General features: G+C 40.9%; 1 protein-coding gene across 5 annotated transcripts in view; it reads left to right on the forward strand.

Moving 5' to 3' along the window:
• DPP6 (dipeptidyl peptidase like 6) overlaps positions 1-18604 on the forward strand; it is a 565289-nt gene that overhangs the window by 383757 nt on the left and 162928 nt on the right. For all 5 annotated transcript variants that reach the window (XM_074831423.1, XM_074831453.1, XM_074831444.1 and 2 more), the window contains exons 2-3: positions 929-1043; positions 9411-9509. In XM_074831423.1, coding sequence (XP_074687524.1) covers positions 929-1043; positions 9411-9509 — 214 coding nt within the window. The remainder of the gene's footprint in view (positions 1-928; positions 1044-9410; positions 9510-18604) is intronic.

Below are 18604 nucleotides of genomic sequence, written 5' to 3' on the forward strand. Positions count from 1 at the left end.
GCTGTGAGGCCAGATCTCTTGAGTGAATTCAGTCTTCCAGGAAAGTGGAGTGCACTGATATTTTGTACAGTTCCTGGGGATGTTTCAGTGCGTGCATGAAATCACAGTTAATGCACAGTGCTAAGGGGAAATCAGCGAAAAGCATGAAAGGGATAAAGTGCAATAAATATTTAGGATCTTGTGAATGTGAACACAGCGCTTCATAAAAACCTCAGTCTCAAGAGCAGTGATGTCTTATACATTGTAGATAGAACATATGGTACAACCACAGTGAAGTCAAAGCTAATCGGTGAATAGTGATGGAGCTTTTGCTCTAAACTTTTAAGGATGCGATTAGATTTAATGTATATGCTAGATGTGGATCCTGTCTTCATGTCCCTAGACCTACCAACATAGAAATGCATGCAAGGTGCCTGAGGGGAGGTGATGTTTTCTGGGAAGGCAAACACCACGAGGATATCCTAATCGATTTTTATCTCCATACATGCCCCTATGAATTATTTACCTTCCTGTATTCTTTTCTGGCATCTTATTATAAAAGTCTCTGGAAAATTACTGTAAAGCTCTTTATTCCCAGATTTAATGAGGGTTGGTAGGAAATTGGCTTTTGATAAGTGAGTTTGGATGAGTGCTGGTGTGAGCGGCTGGTGCCTCTATGTGAGGAGGCAGTGGGAAGTGTGCGTTACACTACTGAGCATCCTATGGGTGCATCACATTTATTCATTGTATAATATGAGTTGGAATGGATTCAATTAATACCACAATGTCTCCTAACAGCATGAATTCTATTTGGCTTATGGCCTTTACCCACCATGGTCCCGGGGTGAATGGTGTAGTTCTGCAGACATATTTTGCTGTTTGGATTCTGCTGTTTGTTTCCTTGTCTAAGTGTCTTTTCTGAATGTTCACTTTCCTTTGATGTTTCTAGGAGCTGGTGGGGAGTAATCCTCCTCAAAGAAACTGGAAAGGAATTGCAATTGCCTTACTTGTTATTCTCGTTATCTGCTCCCTGATTGTCACCTCTGTTATACTCCTGACACCAGGTATTTATAACTTTTAACTCACTTCCATTCTGTTTTTTTTCTGTAATTTTACACTTCCAAGGGTAAAGGGATTACAAACTGACTGCAAAGTCGACATCAAAGGAATCATCCTTCCTGTTATTTATCTTGGTGTGACACTGAGTTCAAGGCCATTCTTAGGTAGATTGTTTTAGAGTTTTACATTTCAATTCAAAGATCAGGGCTGCTGAGCTGAAGGTACAAGTGTGAAACTTGATTGCCTAAACATAGATAGGGAGTGTCATTTTAGATATGCCTGGATATGAGAGACATCTACATAGGCCAGTCAGTCAGGACACAGGACTTCTTCAAATTCATGCCCACATGGAGCAGCATGGGACATGTCAGTTGGGTGGCATATCCTAGACCAGCTAAAATGGCATTAAATACCTATGCTTAGGCACCTAAATCCCATCCCATTCAGCTGAATTGATTTTTAGATCAGACCACAGTGTTTCAGCTTTACAAAGCAATTCCAGATTACTATGTACCAGATAGCACATAATCACAGCAAGTAATTAGTAACTTCCCAATAAGGGAATCTTTAAATTGATCCCCTTACCAAGTTTCAGCAAAGTTCTGTGCACATAACCTCTGTAAGTTACTTCTGTTACAGTAGCTGTGGAGGCTGTAGGCTTGAATGTTAATGTGGTATCATTATGATTATTGTTATTACATATTTATACAGCCCTGTAAATTTCCATGCCTGCTTACTTTGTAGAAATAATGCACCTTCGTGGCTCTGAGAAGATTATGATCTGAATACAAAAAGACAAACAAATAAGAAACAAGACATAGAAAAGATAATTCATTGTCAGAAAGGGTGGGGAGCTACAAAACACAGGAGAAGGCAGACAGTCCCCTGCAGAGGGATGTAGAGGAGGTGAAAGGGGATCCTTCCTGGATGAGAAGATGCGAATGATTCTAGGGGACAGCAGGACAGAGAGCACAGAGCTGAGGAGGGGAATGGAGGCAAGGGAGAAATGAACCCATAAGAAATGGAAGAACACAGAATGGTGAAGTGGAAAAACGAAATGGAAGTTGTGTGGCAGAAATTTCTAGCTCGCAGTGTGTGAAGTGACATACAGTTCAGCAGGTCTAGGCCATCTTCGCTGGCATAATTCTTATCCCATAGTCCTGCTGTATGGTAGACTGGAGACAGTGGTAAATCAAGAAATACAGGACTGCACTGAGTTAATCTGAAATGAGTGAAACAATCACTGTTATCCTTTTGGTTATTTATCGTCATGCCATGATAAGTTTATTTCATGCTATCCTGAAGTTTTCAGTGTAAATGTAAGTAGCACATGATCATGCCAGAGTAATTAAGTAACTGAATTAATTTAGGTTAAACTTAATTAAGGATGATTTTTTAAATTACTTTTGCTAGGGTTCAGATCTAAACACCTTTGGACAGTGCAGTTCACCTCTGAGATGTTTTGGGGCATGGTTTGTGCACTTTATTCACATCAGGCACCACTTATTTGCAGTGAAAAATATCATCCCTTACCCATTAGGTATGGAAATGTCACATTCTGTTTTACAGAAGTGCAGTCCCATACTTTTCAAAAAAGCACACTGAAGCCTAGATTCCTAAACCTATACCTGTGGGTTTCAAGAAGCTGTCAGTGGCTTGCACTGAATAGATGAGACAATGGGTGCCAGTTCCATCAAAGAGTAGGATTCCATATAGATGGATACATGGGGAGAAGCATAAACATATCATTCTTAAATACAGTCAAAGTCTTTTCTTTCACAAGATCACCCGTAATAAAGATTTCTTTATAAGGGTGGTGAGAATGATATCTCATGAGGATTTAGCAGCTCTTGTTTCAATTCTGGACTCCACAATAGTCCTCATTTATGACTTCTCCTGAACGCTACTCCCACTTCTCCATAGAGAAAATCAAACATAAAATCCACTCATGACTATAGATTCTGCAGTGCTGTTGTCCAGGTGAGTGCCTAGACAGAAAAGGTGTACTGAGCATTGAGACCCTATAGTTAATGTTCTCTAATTTAAGAAGACACAAGTAAATATGCATTATTATGATGTCCTTCTATTTTATGTAGTATGAAGTAGGAATATGAAATACCCACATTCAGTTATAAATAAAATTTACAAGTGTATTTGTGTGTTTATATTTGTATATGCATGCACAAAGACATTCTCTGTTTGGGATATGTATGCACGCATATGTATATACATATGTTTTTGGTATGTACTTAGCAACAACTCGAAATAGCACCATTGAGAGAGTCTCTGTGCTTAAAACTTAGGAATATGGAAAATCATTTTCTGTGCTAAAATTTCCATTCACGTTTTTTGATTTTTTTAATTACCTGATCTGTTGATAAACTGGGTTTGGGTTGTTTTTTCCCCTGCTGGTGTTTCAGAACTGTCCCCTGCATGCAAATACAAAATCTCTGAGCTCAGTACTGCTTTTGTTTTTATTATGGATCCAGACTGCTTCATGGTGAGACTCTGCCAAGGGTAAAATAGGTAGCTTAGGTTGCTGCTGTGGCTTGGCAGCCACAGCTGAGTTCAGTCTTCTTTTGGGCCACTGGCCCTGGAGCTTGTTATAAGGACACACTATGGCAGAGGATAACAGGAGGCTCATTTCACAGGCATTTCCCACCAGACAGTGCTAAGTGAGACATTGAGGCTGGTTTGACAAATGTAAAAAGTTTTACATTGCTAATCCTGACTGGGGATAGCACGTCCCAACAAGATAAATGTGAGGAAGATGGAGGAGCCCGTCTAAAAGAAGAAGCAGAGTCTGCATTTCCCTGCCATAAACAGTTCACTGGAAGAAGAAATGTTTATTCTTTGGTAGCAATATTGAAAAATAATTGATGGATGGGTATTTGAACAGGAGGCGAAGAAGGGACAGGAGGACAGTGAAGCAAGGAGGCAAAGCAGTTTTGTGGATGTTCATGGGGAGCTGCTGCCAAGTGTGAGAGTGACATCATAAAAAAAACCCACAAAAAAACCTTCTTCACTGGAAATGTCTCAAGTGGGGTGATGCAGTCTGGCATGGGTACAGCACGATGCTTGGAAATACTTTTAAATAAAATAAAAATATTTTTAAGTCTTCTTTCTGATTATAATGTTGGAGTCCAGCCTGACACTGTCATACTAGTACAAATAACATTTTGCATTTTACCTTGGAATTCCTTACTTGTTCCTGTCTATCTTGGCCATGTCCCTGGCTGGGAAACCATTCTTCTCTAAGTAGTTTTCTGTTAGTTTGAAGGCCTGTTTTGCAGTGCAATACCAAGGCAGCCAATGCAGAGATGCTCTAAACCCAGTGCTGAACATCATGCAGTGCCTACAGAGAGTAATTTGGGACATATAAGAGATAGAGTGCAGCATGCAGTCTTGTAATCTGTATTCAGACAAAAGAAAAGTGATTAACTGGACCCATAATTTGCATCATGATGGTAGTATTTCCTGATACTGTGAAAGTTGGGATAGTCTCCTGGGTAGTCTCCTGCAAAACCGAGAGTGGTAGAGTGGGGAATGGGGATGGCTTGCTTATCAGAACAGGTAATGATTAAGGTATTTAATATTTGAGGAAAAAGGGGATTTATATATATCGTCAAGATTCTTTTGCAAATCAGCCCAAACCTTTAAAGAAGGTTTTAACTCTTGATTCAGCTGCAGAAAGGCTGAAATCCCCACTGGTCTGGGTTTCTCAAAGGCAGGTCACTCACCCTGCTTTAAGATTAGCTCATAAACTGGGAACAGTGCTCTTTGCGTTCAGCAGACATTATAATTACAGTAGCAGTGCTTTATTGCTAGCTAATGTTTAGGTCTTATTTTATAAAATCCTAATAAAATTTCATCATTTCTGTGATTTGTATATTCTTTGGTATTCTAGAGCAACGTTCTCAAAAGAAGCAGTAACTGCTGAAACTTTGCATTTAATTACACTATAGTACACCGTATGCACACAACTGCCTACGCTGCGGGACTCTGATTTCATGTGTGTGTGAGTCTTGCCATTCCACCCACCTTTGAAAAATGTGAAGCTATTTATACAAATGATGAAAGTGTGGGACTGAGCCTTTCCTAATTGGTGGTTGCTCACTTGTCACAGCATATGGCACCTGTATGAGTCCCATCCTAGCAGTGTTTGTGTATTTATATAAAGACGTGCAAAAGTTTATAGATATGCATGTGTGCTTGTGCACACACACACATATCAAAGCTGAAGAAAAGACCCAATCCTACAGAAATCTTGATAAAAAAACCTTCCCCAAATTCCATTAGACATTTTGCTGAGGAAGAGGATGCCTTCTAGTCCCCTCTGTTTGGAAATGGAGGCAAACAAGGACTTCCTGCACATCTGTTTCTGATATTTAAAGCTTTCTGGAGATACACATCAAGTTTGCCCCTTTCAAATCTGACCTTTAGCTGAAAAAAAGAAAGTACACCCAACTCCATATTAAAATTTTTACAGAATTCATAGGAAACGTTTTTCAGAGATGGTACCGAGGTAGTCATTGCATAGCATTAATCCACAGCATGCCGTCAGACAGCCAGATGCATTGCCCAGAAAGCTTTGTATGACTTTTGCTAGTTGTGAAGAGCAAGGAAATATCCTGTGACCAGCTGTGCAGGAGTACAATCAGTTTGTTCACAATTCTTAGATATAAATGTGTATTATATGCCATTAAAAAAAAAAGTGGGATTTTACAGAAGGGAGAAAGGCTGCCTGTTTGCCTTGTCTGGCCAATGCTTTTTGGGTACGGAGAGGTCCTTTGAGGGAAAAGAGGAATTAGGTCTGCCCAGGGATCGAGCATGTATGCTGAGGTGGGAAGGGAGCTCCTGGTGTGCTGGAGACTGAGAGGTGGACATTCACAGATGTACACTCATCCATGTGCTTGCAATGCACAATAGCCCATGAGGCGTGTGAAAAAAGCATCTGACACTGACCTGTAGCTGAGCCCCAAGGGTGACAGAAAGAAAGTGGGCACCCAAAGGTGACTGAAGCCTTCTGAGCCATCAAGCAACCTCTGAGCATTGCTGGAAGTGAGACAAAGCTTGAAAGAAAGGATTGGTACTGCAGAGGCAAAACAGGTAGGGAGGTCAGCTCATAGGCTTTTTCTGTTTGAGTTTTCTGGGTTTCTGGAGGATCTTTGTTCTGTTTGTGTTCTGGAGAGGAAGGTTTTCAGCCCATGTTCTTTTGGGTGTGCTGACTTCAAGGATGAGGTGCAGAAAGATGAACCCAAAAGGTCTGACCAACACAGGGTTCCCATCATGCCTTTAATATTAAATGAAAAATAAACCAGACATGGTTTTCACTTGGTTCTCAGCATGTAACTTTGTTGTTTGGATGGTGGGTTTCTGATTTGGCACTCAAACCACAAGTCCTTGTGGCACCTGCACTGTGCCATGCTGCTGTGCTGTCAGGCCCCGGTTGGCAGCTGCCATCTGGGTCTGCTAGGGGCAGGGGACATGAGTGCAAAACAGGTGGTGGCACATGCTTGATCCCCTCCTTCCATAAACCCAAGGAGGCATCAAGGTCTCTGCAGCTGGGTGTGGACACAACTTGTGTCCACCAGCTCGCTTAGACTCTCTAAGACACGCTCTCAGAACCTGCTGCTCAGGACAGGGTGGGCTACCTGAGATCCCGCAATTGCATTTCTTCCACCATAAATGTCTCCTCTGGGGCCAGAGAAATGGAGTAGGTATTCTTAACGAGTGCTCTGATTTACCTATGTGTTAGGTGACAGGTCAGTAAATCTGAATTTTTTTACTAAAAAATCATTGATTGATTGATTATTTAGTTATTTGTTTTCTCCCCAGCTCTATGGCTGAGATTAATGTTGTCCATGGTTCATTATGGGACCTATTTCAGCTATTACAGCCCACTGCAGGATACAGTAAGGGAGTCTCAACAACATGCCTTAGGGAGGCTCCTGGTTGTGGATGCTTCAGTGCTACCTCTCCCTCTTCCTGCTGTCCCTTATGAGGAGTTTGAAGTGCTGCGGAGGTATAAAGGTGGGGCAGCTCCCAGACTGGCTGTCTCCATCCTGCACAGAAAGAGGGAATGAGAAGGGCTTCCCACCCCGCCCCCTCCCAAATCTCCAGCACAGAGGTTTGCTGGATGCAAACATGTTTGCTGGATGCCCTTGTGGTGGGGAAGAGGGTGTCCGTGTTTCTTGGGGTGACATTTGGGAAGTGGCTCCTGAAACAGCAGTAAGCCCAGGGCTGTATGTGGACTCTGACCTCCTGCTCTGCACTGCTTCATCTCCCCAGGTATCCTGTGCTGTGTGCTGGGGCCTTGCACCATGGTGGGAACTAACTGGAACGGTTTCCTGGAGTTCCTCTGACCTATATTTTCCATTTTAATAAATAAAATTATGCAGAAGAATTTGGCACAATGCTGTTGCACAGAGGGATTTGGCTGAGGGCTTGTATTAATGTGTCTTGGTATTTGGAAGCCACATTGAGCAGTGAGATTGAAACCTCAGTCGGACTTGGAAAAAATATGAAAATTGAAGAATATATTTTAATTCGTTAAAAATGATAGTTTGTATTGAAACGTCTTTTAGTGGAACAAAACACTGCTCATATGTAATTGTCAGTGGTTTCAGGTAGCTCAGGGGCTTCAATTTAGTGTAGTAAAGAAGACATTTTTCCTCTAATAAATGGCTTCAGAGAGTCTTATTCCACTGTTCCTAATCATGAGTGTGTTCAGTGTAAAAAGTTTAGTACTAAACAATGTTAAAAGATAGCTAAGGCTGCATGATACCAGTAGACCTCAGGCATGAGGATTCTGTAGTGAGGAGAGATGCTGAAGCACAAAATCCTGCTGTGGAAATACTCAGAATGTGGCCTCATGTGTTCCTTTAAAGAGCAAACGTGTTTAAAGCTGACTGAAAGGTTTCTATGAAAATATTTTTTCAGCAAAAAATGGAATGTTGAAAACAAATTATTCATGGAAGGTGACTGCTTGTCATAACAAGAAAAAAAATTGTTGGGGGAAAAAAAGGAATGAAGGAATATATTAATCAATATTGTTTGGTTTAGTTTTTCTCTAAAAGTTTCAGCTTTGAGAAAATGAAAATCCATTTTCATATTAACTAAGTACCCACTATAGAGTTCTGTGATGTAATATATATACTCTTCATCTGTAAGGCCCAAGAATCCATTGATTCAACATACACACTTCAGTTATAGGCCCAGGAGTCTCTGTGTTGTGCTTGTGAGAATTGTTACAATAGTGGAGAGGTAGTGATAGAAATGCAAAGGTATAATTTTGTCACAGGAGAAGATGCTAGCTGCAGCATATTCCAAGTGGTTAAATTTGTGCCTTGGTTTTATTCAGTTGGCTTTGAGTGTTTAGTCTTGGTGACATCCTAGATGAGACAGATTTCCTTGTAACAATATTACATATGCAGAAAGAAATCAGTTCTGGATTTTCATCAGGTTGTGCTTTGCATCAGAAATCTTGGTGATCTCTGACTGAATCACAAGAAATGTGGAGAGGACTGTATGAAGGACAGCAGAGGAAGACATACAGCAAGTATTTGTAGGGAAAGTGGAGTGCTGCACTGTAGAGTTAGGAAGAATGAACTAAATGAAGGACACTGTTTATTGCAAGCTGATCTTACAACATCTTAAATTGGCAGTCTAGTTCTTCAGTTTAAAAGCTGTCCAGGTTTCCATGTTTGCAAATGAAATTGTATATCCTCTCACTAAAAATGAAAATTAGTACAGACAAGTTATGCAACATCTAAGGATTTAGGGTTATGTCTCATAGATTTTTCAAAAATATTTCTGCAGCCAAGTGTCTGATTCCCATGGAAGATTTTTTGTGAATTCCTGAAGTAATCTCTATGAGCCCTTATAAGGCTGAATACCTTTCCAACTGTGCTTCTGTGTGACAGTTTTTAAGGAAATAAAAATATAAGCTATAAAAACTTGGTCACTTTTAATTACTTTTTAAAAATTTAACTAATGATTTCAAAATGGTCTTAGTGTTAAGTAGCTTTAATATTCTTCAGAATAATCATTATATAGCACTATGACATGTATAAGTGTGTTTTCATGACTTTTAAAATCTTTTTTGATCAGGTTATGTCTGAAACTGTGTGTTTTGGACCATATCTTGGTCTTTGTGTAGTTGCTGAGTCCAGGCATAAAGAACCAGGAGGTTTCTATTTATGAACCACTAGATGGTACTTTTATAACATTGACAATGGGAAGGGGCTTATGTGTGATGGAAAGCTTAATGTAGACCATTTCTGAATGACACGGCACTATTCACTGTTGCTGTACTTTCAGATACACTTAAAAGTTGAAGTAATGGCAGTTTGTTTTTGAATGTTTTACAGTTGAAGATAACAGCTTGTCTCAAAAGAAGAAGATAACAGTGGAAGATCTCTTCAGTGATGAATTCAAAATTCATGACCCAGAGGCTAAATGGATAACTGGTGAGTGAGGCATGAATGTGTTGCAGTGTCTTTGCTTTGCTTCCTTGCTCTCTGGGTGTCTCTTTTTTATTTCCTTCTTTATTTCTCCTGCTCTTCATTTTGCTCCTGGAATTACAGAATCAAGAAGTGGTTGGGTTTGGAAAGGATCTCGGGAGATCATCTTGTCCAACTCCCTGCTCAAGCAAGGGCAGCTGGAGCTGGTTGCCCAGAACCATGCCCAAAAATTCAATCCTCAAATTCCTATTCCAGCTTTCCTCCTGATAAATATGCAAACACCACTGCTCTGTTATTATGATTTTTTATTTAGGGCTCTCCAATGGGCTCATAGCTAGGCATTGAAAACTACAGCCTTTGTCCCAGAGAGCTTCCAGCATTCAGTAGGTGATGTAGGGCATGGTTGAAGGAAGTGGTTGGAGCACTATCAGTCACTATTTAATAAAAAATAAAATTAAAAAATAAAAAAACTTCAGGCTTATATTCCCTCATCGAAATTTTTTTTTTTCTGGCAGAGAGGTGAAACATTGCTAAGCAACAAGCAGTGGTCCAGCAGCAGCTGGACTGGTCCTTGCATGCAAGCCATGTGCTCTTTTTATCCTCTGCTGCCTTACATTTTCTAGTCAGGGGAAAACCAAATAATACTTGAATTAATGCATGTAGTATTTGCTGGAATAGAGCTGTTTTGGGGAATGTAGATTCCAGCTCTCACTGGAAATTGCTGCAGTCTGAACAAGCTTTGGCAAAAATAAAATGATTTGTGGTAGGCTGTTCATGTAGGTTCCTGTCCAACTCCTATTATCACTGAAGTTATTAATTTTTCTTTTGAATTTAATGGGGAACTGGATTGCATTCTTCCTCGTGTTTGGCTTTCCTTGTCTGTTACGCCCATTGGGAACAATTTTAATACCTGTAATGAAAAGAGAGAGTGTTAAAGGGTAGTGCTGAGTGAACATGTTCCCCAGCTACCCTCAGCACAGCTGTCTCCAACTTCTCCCACCAATTCAGGGGGAAGGAGTTGCAGGCAATATGCACCTTCACAAACACACCTGCCGATGGATAGGAGCTCTTTTTCAGGTTGTATAATCTGGGGCAATGGTGCTCCCCATAACCACTCTCTAGGAATAATAATAACAGAAATACTAGCTGCATTGCAGTTCAGAATTATTTGTTTAGCATCCTTTTTTTTAAGCACTGATATCCCTAATATCCCTAATGAAGGAAGAGATGTTTGATTGAGACCTCAACTGCTAATGTTTTTATTTGCTAGAGTACAGGGGAATGTAATGAATTAAATAAACTTTTGCAGGAACAGAAAATTAAGTTTTTCCATGGAGCTATGTATAACATGCCCCCTCTGATGAGTATAGCTTTACATGGATGTAAGGCATATTTTCCACAAAACAGCAGTCTTTGTGAAAAAACAGTATTTCCCATGCTTTTCTGATTATGATCACATACTGACGCCTTATACACTCTTATTAAGACTCCGATCTTGACATGTTTTAAACTCCATCTCCCTACATTATGTACTCTCACCAACTCCAGCACAACTTCACATCAGCCTTGCCTGATGTGAAATTGCTAAAATATTGTTTCTGTAAAGGACAAAGCACAAAGTAGTATTGTGCAAACATGCATAGATATTTTAGGAGGACTTGTTCTGTTGCTGTGCTACTCATACCACTGATACTGGTTTTAATACATCTAGAGAAATTTTATGAAGCCAATAGATTCTGTAGATTTACCCAAGGGTGACTTCACATTTAAGGGCAAGACGCTAGTCTGCAATGTCATTCATCCAAGGACCCAAAGCCATTTTAGAACATTAATTACATTTCTGCATTATAGTTGCTTTTCACAGCTTTCTCAAGCTAAGTGGTGAAATCTTGATTAAGGTCCCTGATAAGCAAGATGAAAGACCAGTAGCCTGATTCCCAAGCACACATTCCTATTGGTCTCTGATTCTCAGATTTTAAAATGCAAGTGAAAGACTCTGAAAATGCCTGAGCCAAACTAATAAAACTTAGTATAACAAGAGTGCTGGAATGCCTTGGCAGAAAAATTGCGTGTTTAAAAATTGCATGTTTAAAATTGTATGTCAGCTCACAAAATGAGTTGATGTTTTGTGGGGAATCCACACAATTGTTAAAATATAGGTAGCTGTTTTCTGTCCTTCTTCCCCTTCTTCTATTAATTATATGGCAAAATATCATGGTCATTCAGAGATGTGCAAAATTCAGTCCTCTTGACTCTTCAAAGCTCTATCTTCTTCCTTTCCCTCTTCGTTATTGCAGAAGATGGGAGTTTGGTAAGCTCACCAAAGATGAAGGTGTGTTGCATGTTTAGGAGTATTTGAATCATGTGAGGGATTTGTTTCCAAAATAGTTCAGCCAGTAAAATATCTGTGTTCTTCCCAGTAAGGGAGTGGCTGATTCAAACCTTCTGTAGGAGCAAGGTCTTTCCTTTGACTTGAATGAGTCTTAGAGCAAGTCTTAAAATAAAAATTAAAAAAAGAAAAAGAAAAAAAGTATTTCTATTCAGGATTGCACTTAAAAATATGCTGAAAGCTCAGTGAAATTGATGGGATGAGCTGATGTTTAAGCATTTTCTGGATTTGCAGTGGGCAAATGGAAAAATATCATATTTAGGATGTATCGCTCTGTCATTCCATTGATCTCAAAGGAGCTATAGAAAAAAGGGGGAAAAAAAAAAAGGGAGAACCAGTCTCAAAGCTGACATAACTACTTTTCCAATGCGAAGCTTACAGGCTTTCTCTAAGCTTTCAATCACAACTTGTGGCTGGTTTGTGGATATGTTTGCATCTTTTATATTGGAATTGCAATGATTTTACTTAAGTGAGAGATGTGTCAAAGGTGGAACTTTGAACCTCTTCGAATTTCTGTAATGCCACCTGTAATTTCAAATTCCAGTTTGCATTTTTATCCAGTGATTTAAGGAGAGGAAAGATTTTGTTCAATTAGCTGCTGCTTTTAGTGTCTTCTACTGCCCCAGCTATTGTTGTTGACTCCATTAAGAGCCCTCTAGAGAGGAGCAACGCATTCATAGACCAGAACTGACTGCTCCAGAGCTTGTTTCTAGTTCTACTTCCAGGGACTGCTATCACTCACATTTGCCCAGTAGCATAAGTAAGCACTGGATTTATTGTGAAGGTTTCACTTTTCAGGACAACTTAGTATATAGTAGTATAGTATAGTATATACGGTATAGCACAGTAGCTATATAGCAATGTAGTACAGGAAATTTGAGCTTATACCAGTGCTCAAACAGCATCCTTCTACCCTGCAATCCAACTGCAAAGAATCTGAACTGGGTCTCTGTTCCAGCGCTTTCCATCCTGTGCGTCCTCTTGCACTCGGCTGCTCATCGCTCAGTGCATTGCACCCTGTACTGTTCTGTTACCATCCTCTATTGTGAACTTGCCTTTCCTCTACAACTATAATTATGTTGTCCATATGCTAAGCATGCATACAAGCTCCAATTAGCAGCTCATTTCGTACTGTGTATCTTAAATGTTGTATTTGGACATTTCCTCATTTGCATATCCTCCTCCATACACTGTCAGGTGTGTCCTGTGCCGGCCTTTTGTTAGCCTTCTCACGAATGACAGATGGCCCACTCGTTAGTCTAGTCTCTAACTGCTTAGCAGGTCTGCTCTCAGGCTCCGCATTACTTTGTAATTAGGCTTCACAGTTACAGGGCTTTTCCTGTAGTTCCTCTCGCACAGGATTTTAGCTCAGGTTTCTGAAAAGCTTGCTAGGATGCTGCAATGTAATGGTGGACAAAAAACAGCATAAAGAAAGGTGCCGGCATTTCATGCTGAAGAACAGCTCAGTCGTCTGATTTCTTCTTAAAGCAAAAAGTGCTAGTCATTACCTGGACCTGGCCTGAGAAGCTGGTCAGGTTATGAGTGCTGTCTTTGTGGCCCTGTGGAGCTGCAGTGATTGGCATCAGCTGTGAATCTGACCCCCAGTATCTCGGGAGTACTCCTGCTATTTAGTGGGGAGGCAGCATCATGCCCAATGTCAAAGCAAGCAGTAGAGACTGAATCATATACCCCACTTGTGAAGGCTTATGCTTATCTTCTGTCTTTGTACTTAATGGCAAATACATTTTGCCCACATCGAAAGGTTGCTATTGTAGTTAGAAGAATATAGTAGCAGCCTATAATATACTGGCCATGGTTATTTGGATTGATTGGATGCAGTGTGCTGTCTTCAGTTACTTTTTGGAGGATGTTTTTCCAGCCTTGCTGTTGGCATCTTGCAAGACAGAGTGTATGTAGCAGTGGCTGTTGCCAGGATTTTTGGCTGTGTGTTAGCGACTGGAGGCTCCAACTAGGAGTGCATCTTCTTTGTGCTAGATACTGGCCAGACACAGCAAGACAGTCCTTGCAGAGAGGTTGTAGCCAAATGAGAAGAATGAAGGTTGAAATGAAAATCACAATATATTCAAGCAGTGAGGAGCACTGAGGCACAAGACACCAAAGGACACATTTTGGGGTCATAGGAAGTTGACTTAAAAAATTCTGAAAATCAAGCCCTGCTCTCCAAGGTCCCTGCCCACTTGCTTCGCCTGCAACACTAACAAAATACTGTTTATTCTTATCCGAAGAGGAGTAGTGAGTAAATTAGCAAAAGGTTCTGAATGACATTTTCCGAAATGGCTTAGTTATTTGGAAACCTGCCACTCAGTGAGAGCCAGAATCATTGCGTGCTTAGCTCGCATCTGAGAATGGCAGCTAGGCTTTTATCTCAAAAGTCCTTCTGAAAAATGCACTCATAACTAAATCTAAATATAATAGAGTAATTCTTTTATCTTTAATACTGAAGCACATATGTTTTGTTGCATGTTTTACTAATAACATCATAGAATCTCTAGGCTCTTTTAAAGTCTAATATTGAATTTAATGACCTAGAACTAATAAGTTTTATTTACCATGCTGAAAAAAATCATTGTGTAGTAACTGAGGTAATTTATTTCAGTTTACCTTTAGTAAATAATGCTCAGATCAACAATACTTGGATAGCCCAAATGCCCCCAAGTCTATTCTGTGCAGTGTAAATCCATTGCACTGTATTGATAAAAGCATTGATGCATTTCAAATGATGCAGATGCTTGTGGAGTAAATGAATTATTTATAGTTTGCTTTGCATAGATATTAAGAACTTTGTAAATGCTAATATTTTTCATTGTGAAAAAGATTTGCATTAAGGTACTGCTTTGACAGCCCTCAAGACTAAAATTGCGCTGCTAAACAGCTATAACATGGTTAGCTGGAGTGCAGGCTTCTCTGGGCTGATCATCCATGGGCCAAATGACTGACTGCTTCCAAGCAACCATCCAAATCGTAAGGCAGCAGGAGCTTTTCCCTTGGCAAGGTTGGGCTGTTGGCATGAAAGAAAAACTCATCCTTCTGTTTGTCATCAGAGGAACAAAGTTGTCTTCCTTGGGCAGTGCAGTTTGCAGTCTTCTGTGTATTTGGTGTCTGATTTAGGAAGGAGCTACACCTCCATGGAGGCACCCTTGAACCCAGGTGCTGTCAGATGAGAGCCACCCCCATGTGGATGTTTTTCTGAGGATGGCCTTCGGAAACCCTCTGTTGTGATTCATTAGTACATGGATGGTAGTTAAATAAGCACACAGTGAACTTTTAGGTAGTGTTGGTGTCAGAGGAAATGTCCATGTGCTTTAGAGATGGTTGATTACTGTTCTTAATCTAAATGCCTTCATGAAGTGACATCCTATGTTGGCAAAGCAGAATAGAGAAGGGCTCATGCTCTGTCACAGCTGCCACAATAAGAAAGAAGAGAGAAAAATGTTAAACCATTTGAACCATAATTTTTATTTTAGACCCCATCCTGGATCATCTTCTTCAGAGATTTCTGCATACCTGTACTCTGAGACCACTGAAGAGAAGTTGCCCTACTCCTGCCTTACAGCTGCTGGGCAATTGCTGAAATTCAGCAGTGACAGTAACCTATTCACTAAAGACAGAAAACCTGGGAATTAATGGCGTTTTAACATACTGTAATAGGCCATAGAGGAGAGCATTTCTGCCACGTAGCTGTTTTGTTCATTACTGGTAGAGAGAATGAAATGAGAAATCAATTTGGCTCTTTTAAAAATTAATATATTCTGCAGGAGCAAGCTGGGGAGAAGCTCTGTACCTTGGCTTTAGCAGCATCTCAGTGCCCAGCTTCTCTGCAGTGCTGGGGTGCTGGTGGGGCACACGTACTGCTGTCAGACTGATAAAATCATCCTTTGGCATGTACAGCAACTTCTGAATTTGGAGGGAGAAATGTACTGGAGAAAGTCCTGTTTGTGAGAAATATCACGCCCTAGAAAAAGAAGAACTAACATTGTAATGGTCAAATAGACGGTTTTGTTTGTCGTTTTTTTGAGTATTTTGATGTCTTGAGGAGGTCAAGATTTTTGTAAGTGCCTAACCATATATTTAGGAGCCTCCATAGGTAACCTAATTTCTCCAAAGCCTGCTGAACTCTAACCGTTCCCCTGTGTGTCACTGACTGCTGTTGAGTCTCTGAGTCAAACTTCCTCCTGAGGTACCAAAATAAGTGGCCTCAGACATTCAATGCAATAGCTTTATATTTATGTCCCTGCATCATGCCAGGTTGAGTGAAGAGTCCGGTCCACAGACAGGGCTGGTGGGAAGAAGGTCACCTGGAGAAGTGAAATGAAAGGGAATGAGTGATGAGGAGAGCATTGGCAGTGGGACAGGCTGCAGAGTCACTCCAGGGAGCAAGGCAAGCAGGGAGGATCCTGGTGGTATGCAAGGAGGAGCAGGAGCTGGAGTTGTGCAAAAGGTGAAAATGAGCCTGGAAGTCAATACGGTGATGTTGCCTGAGAAATGTCTTAATGGCCTAAGATGAAGAGCTGGAAAACACATTCAGTTGCTAGGGTAATATCGAAAGGAACAACTAGCAAATGAAAGATGGCTGGAAGAGGCAGGATATGTCCTTTGATTTCTCCTTCTGGGCTGGGTTCTACTAACACCTACTCCCCATAACTGCCTAATTCTGTTCCCACTGATTTTTTTAAAACGAAGCAGGAACAGTAGGCTTCCCCCGAACAGGCAACATGATGGTCACACTGTCACGTTGGACCAGCAAGCTGGTTTCCTATACTTTTTACAGCCATTAGCAAAAACAGCTTGCCCATTTCCCTTTCAAGTCCGGCTCTGCTAAAATTAGTGCTTTTCTCTCACTCAGAAGTTAGGCAATGCCTCCTGCCATGACTATGTCTGCTAGTAAGGAGCAGCTTTGGGGAATAATTTGAAACTGTAACAGGTGTGTGAAAACTAGGACCACTTGGGCTCCTTTATGTGTTATATTTGTTTTCAGATTTGAAGTAAAAATCCATGGGAATTGGGTAGAAGCTGCCCTCTTTGTTCCTCCCCATCGTCATGCTTTGTGTCACACCAAGGTGCACAGCGGCGTTTCTGTGCTCTGTATTGCTGGTGGCAAATGGAAAGCTGCTAAATTCAGTGCTGGGTCCTTTTACTGTGCCAGCCAGGCAGACGTACTGCAACTGCACCCAGTTCACAGAGGGGAGCCTTTTGATTAAAAAAAAGGAGAACAGCAGGAATGGAAATGGGAAGGAAACAGCACGCTGCCACAGGGAGCAGCTGCATCCGTGGGGGACTTTTGAAGATGCGGCTCACATCAGCAGTGTTTCTGCTGCTGGAAGAAAAGAAATACACACGGCAGTTCTGCCTATGTGCTTAACAGTTTGAATCCAGTCAAAAAAGGATTGGGTTTTTTTCATCTAGTTCAAAGTGCTTTGAAATCAAAACCTGCTGCTCTCAGAGCTGAAGGAAAGGTACTGGTTTTACAGGGGTTTAACTGGGAGAGGGATTAGGTGTTCTCTCAGTGGGTGTTAGTTAAAAATCCAGATGAACAACTAGAGGTACAGTGCGACACTGATAGATGCGCTTCCCCAGTTGACACCTGCGAAGCGGGTAATGATGGGCTCCCAGCTGTCCCCAGCTCCTGGGGAAGGAGGTACTGCTGTGACAAAAATTGCCTTTGATAAGCCTGTAAAAGGGTGGTCATAATTGCAGCCCACCTGGTTGAATTTGTACTAAAATAAAGTTGTGGGCTTTTTTTCCTTGACTCTTCAGAGAAGTATAACACAGGAAAGAGGAGGGAGAGAAACAAGGAAAACCATACTCTTGGGTGATGGAGCAAACTGGACTCAGCAGAGGGTGATGGTCTCTTCCCTTGCCCAGGAGCTGGCCGTGTCTCACCATGAGAAGCATTGCTTTGGGAGGGAGTAAGAAATATATTTCATTTAGATCCAGCACTGCTAAGAAAATCTGGGCAGACAAGTGGGGAACTCAGTTTTGAACTGTAGATAAAGAAGATCAAGAATGAGGCGTTGCATGAACTTGCTGCAGGTTTTCCTAACAATTAGGCTGGTCTAAGAGTGGAAAAGTTTGGGGAAAGGAGCCCCTAGGAGATGAAAACCTAGGAAAAAAAAGAGGGAAGAAATGAGGTGCATAATTGCAGGATATGCTGGTCAAGAAGCACATTCAAGGTAGGACTGTAAAGGGATGATGGAGAAAGGAGAGGTCTTCAGGGTGTTTGGGCCTCTTGGTAAGCAGCTGATCCCAATTACTATATACTGCTGGTACCTTAATAGTGATTTCTAGAAGGTTTGTGTCTTTCAATACAGTCCGTCTTTAGGTGCCCTCTATTCTGCAAGAGACAACTTGCTTACTTCTTCTTCTTTTTTTTTCCCCAAGGCAATTTTCCATTTTTCGCACTGCCCTGGCCAACTTTGATTCCTTCTTGAAGATTTGTACTTGGTGCAAAGCACATTTTCCTAACTCAGTAGCTTTCCCCGAGCTTGCTCCACTGCTCTTGGACACTTGATGAACATGGAGGGCTTACCAAAGATTAATTAGAGCAGTATGTATTCTTTCACTTGTTCCTTTTAATGAACATTAAATAAATATATAATGAGATACTATAATTTCATAATTTGGAGATGGGAAATACTGTATTTCTGATGATTAAACTTTAGATCAGATATTTGTAACTGAAAATTTGTCAGGC

Source organism: Strix aluco, chromosome 1, assembly GCF_031877795.1.
Source record: "Strix aluco isolate bStrAlu1 chromosome 1, bStrAlu1.hap1, whole genome shotgun sequence".
NCBI classification, from domain to species: Eukaryota; Metazoa; Chordata; class Aves; order Strigiformes; family Strigidae; genus Strix; species Strix aluco.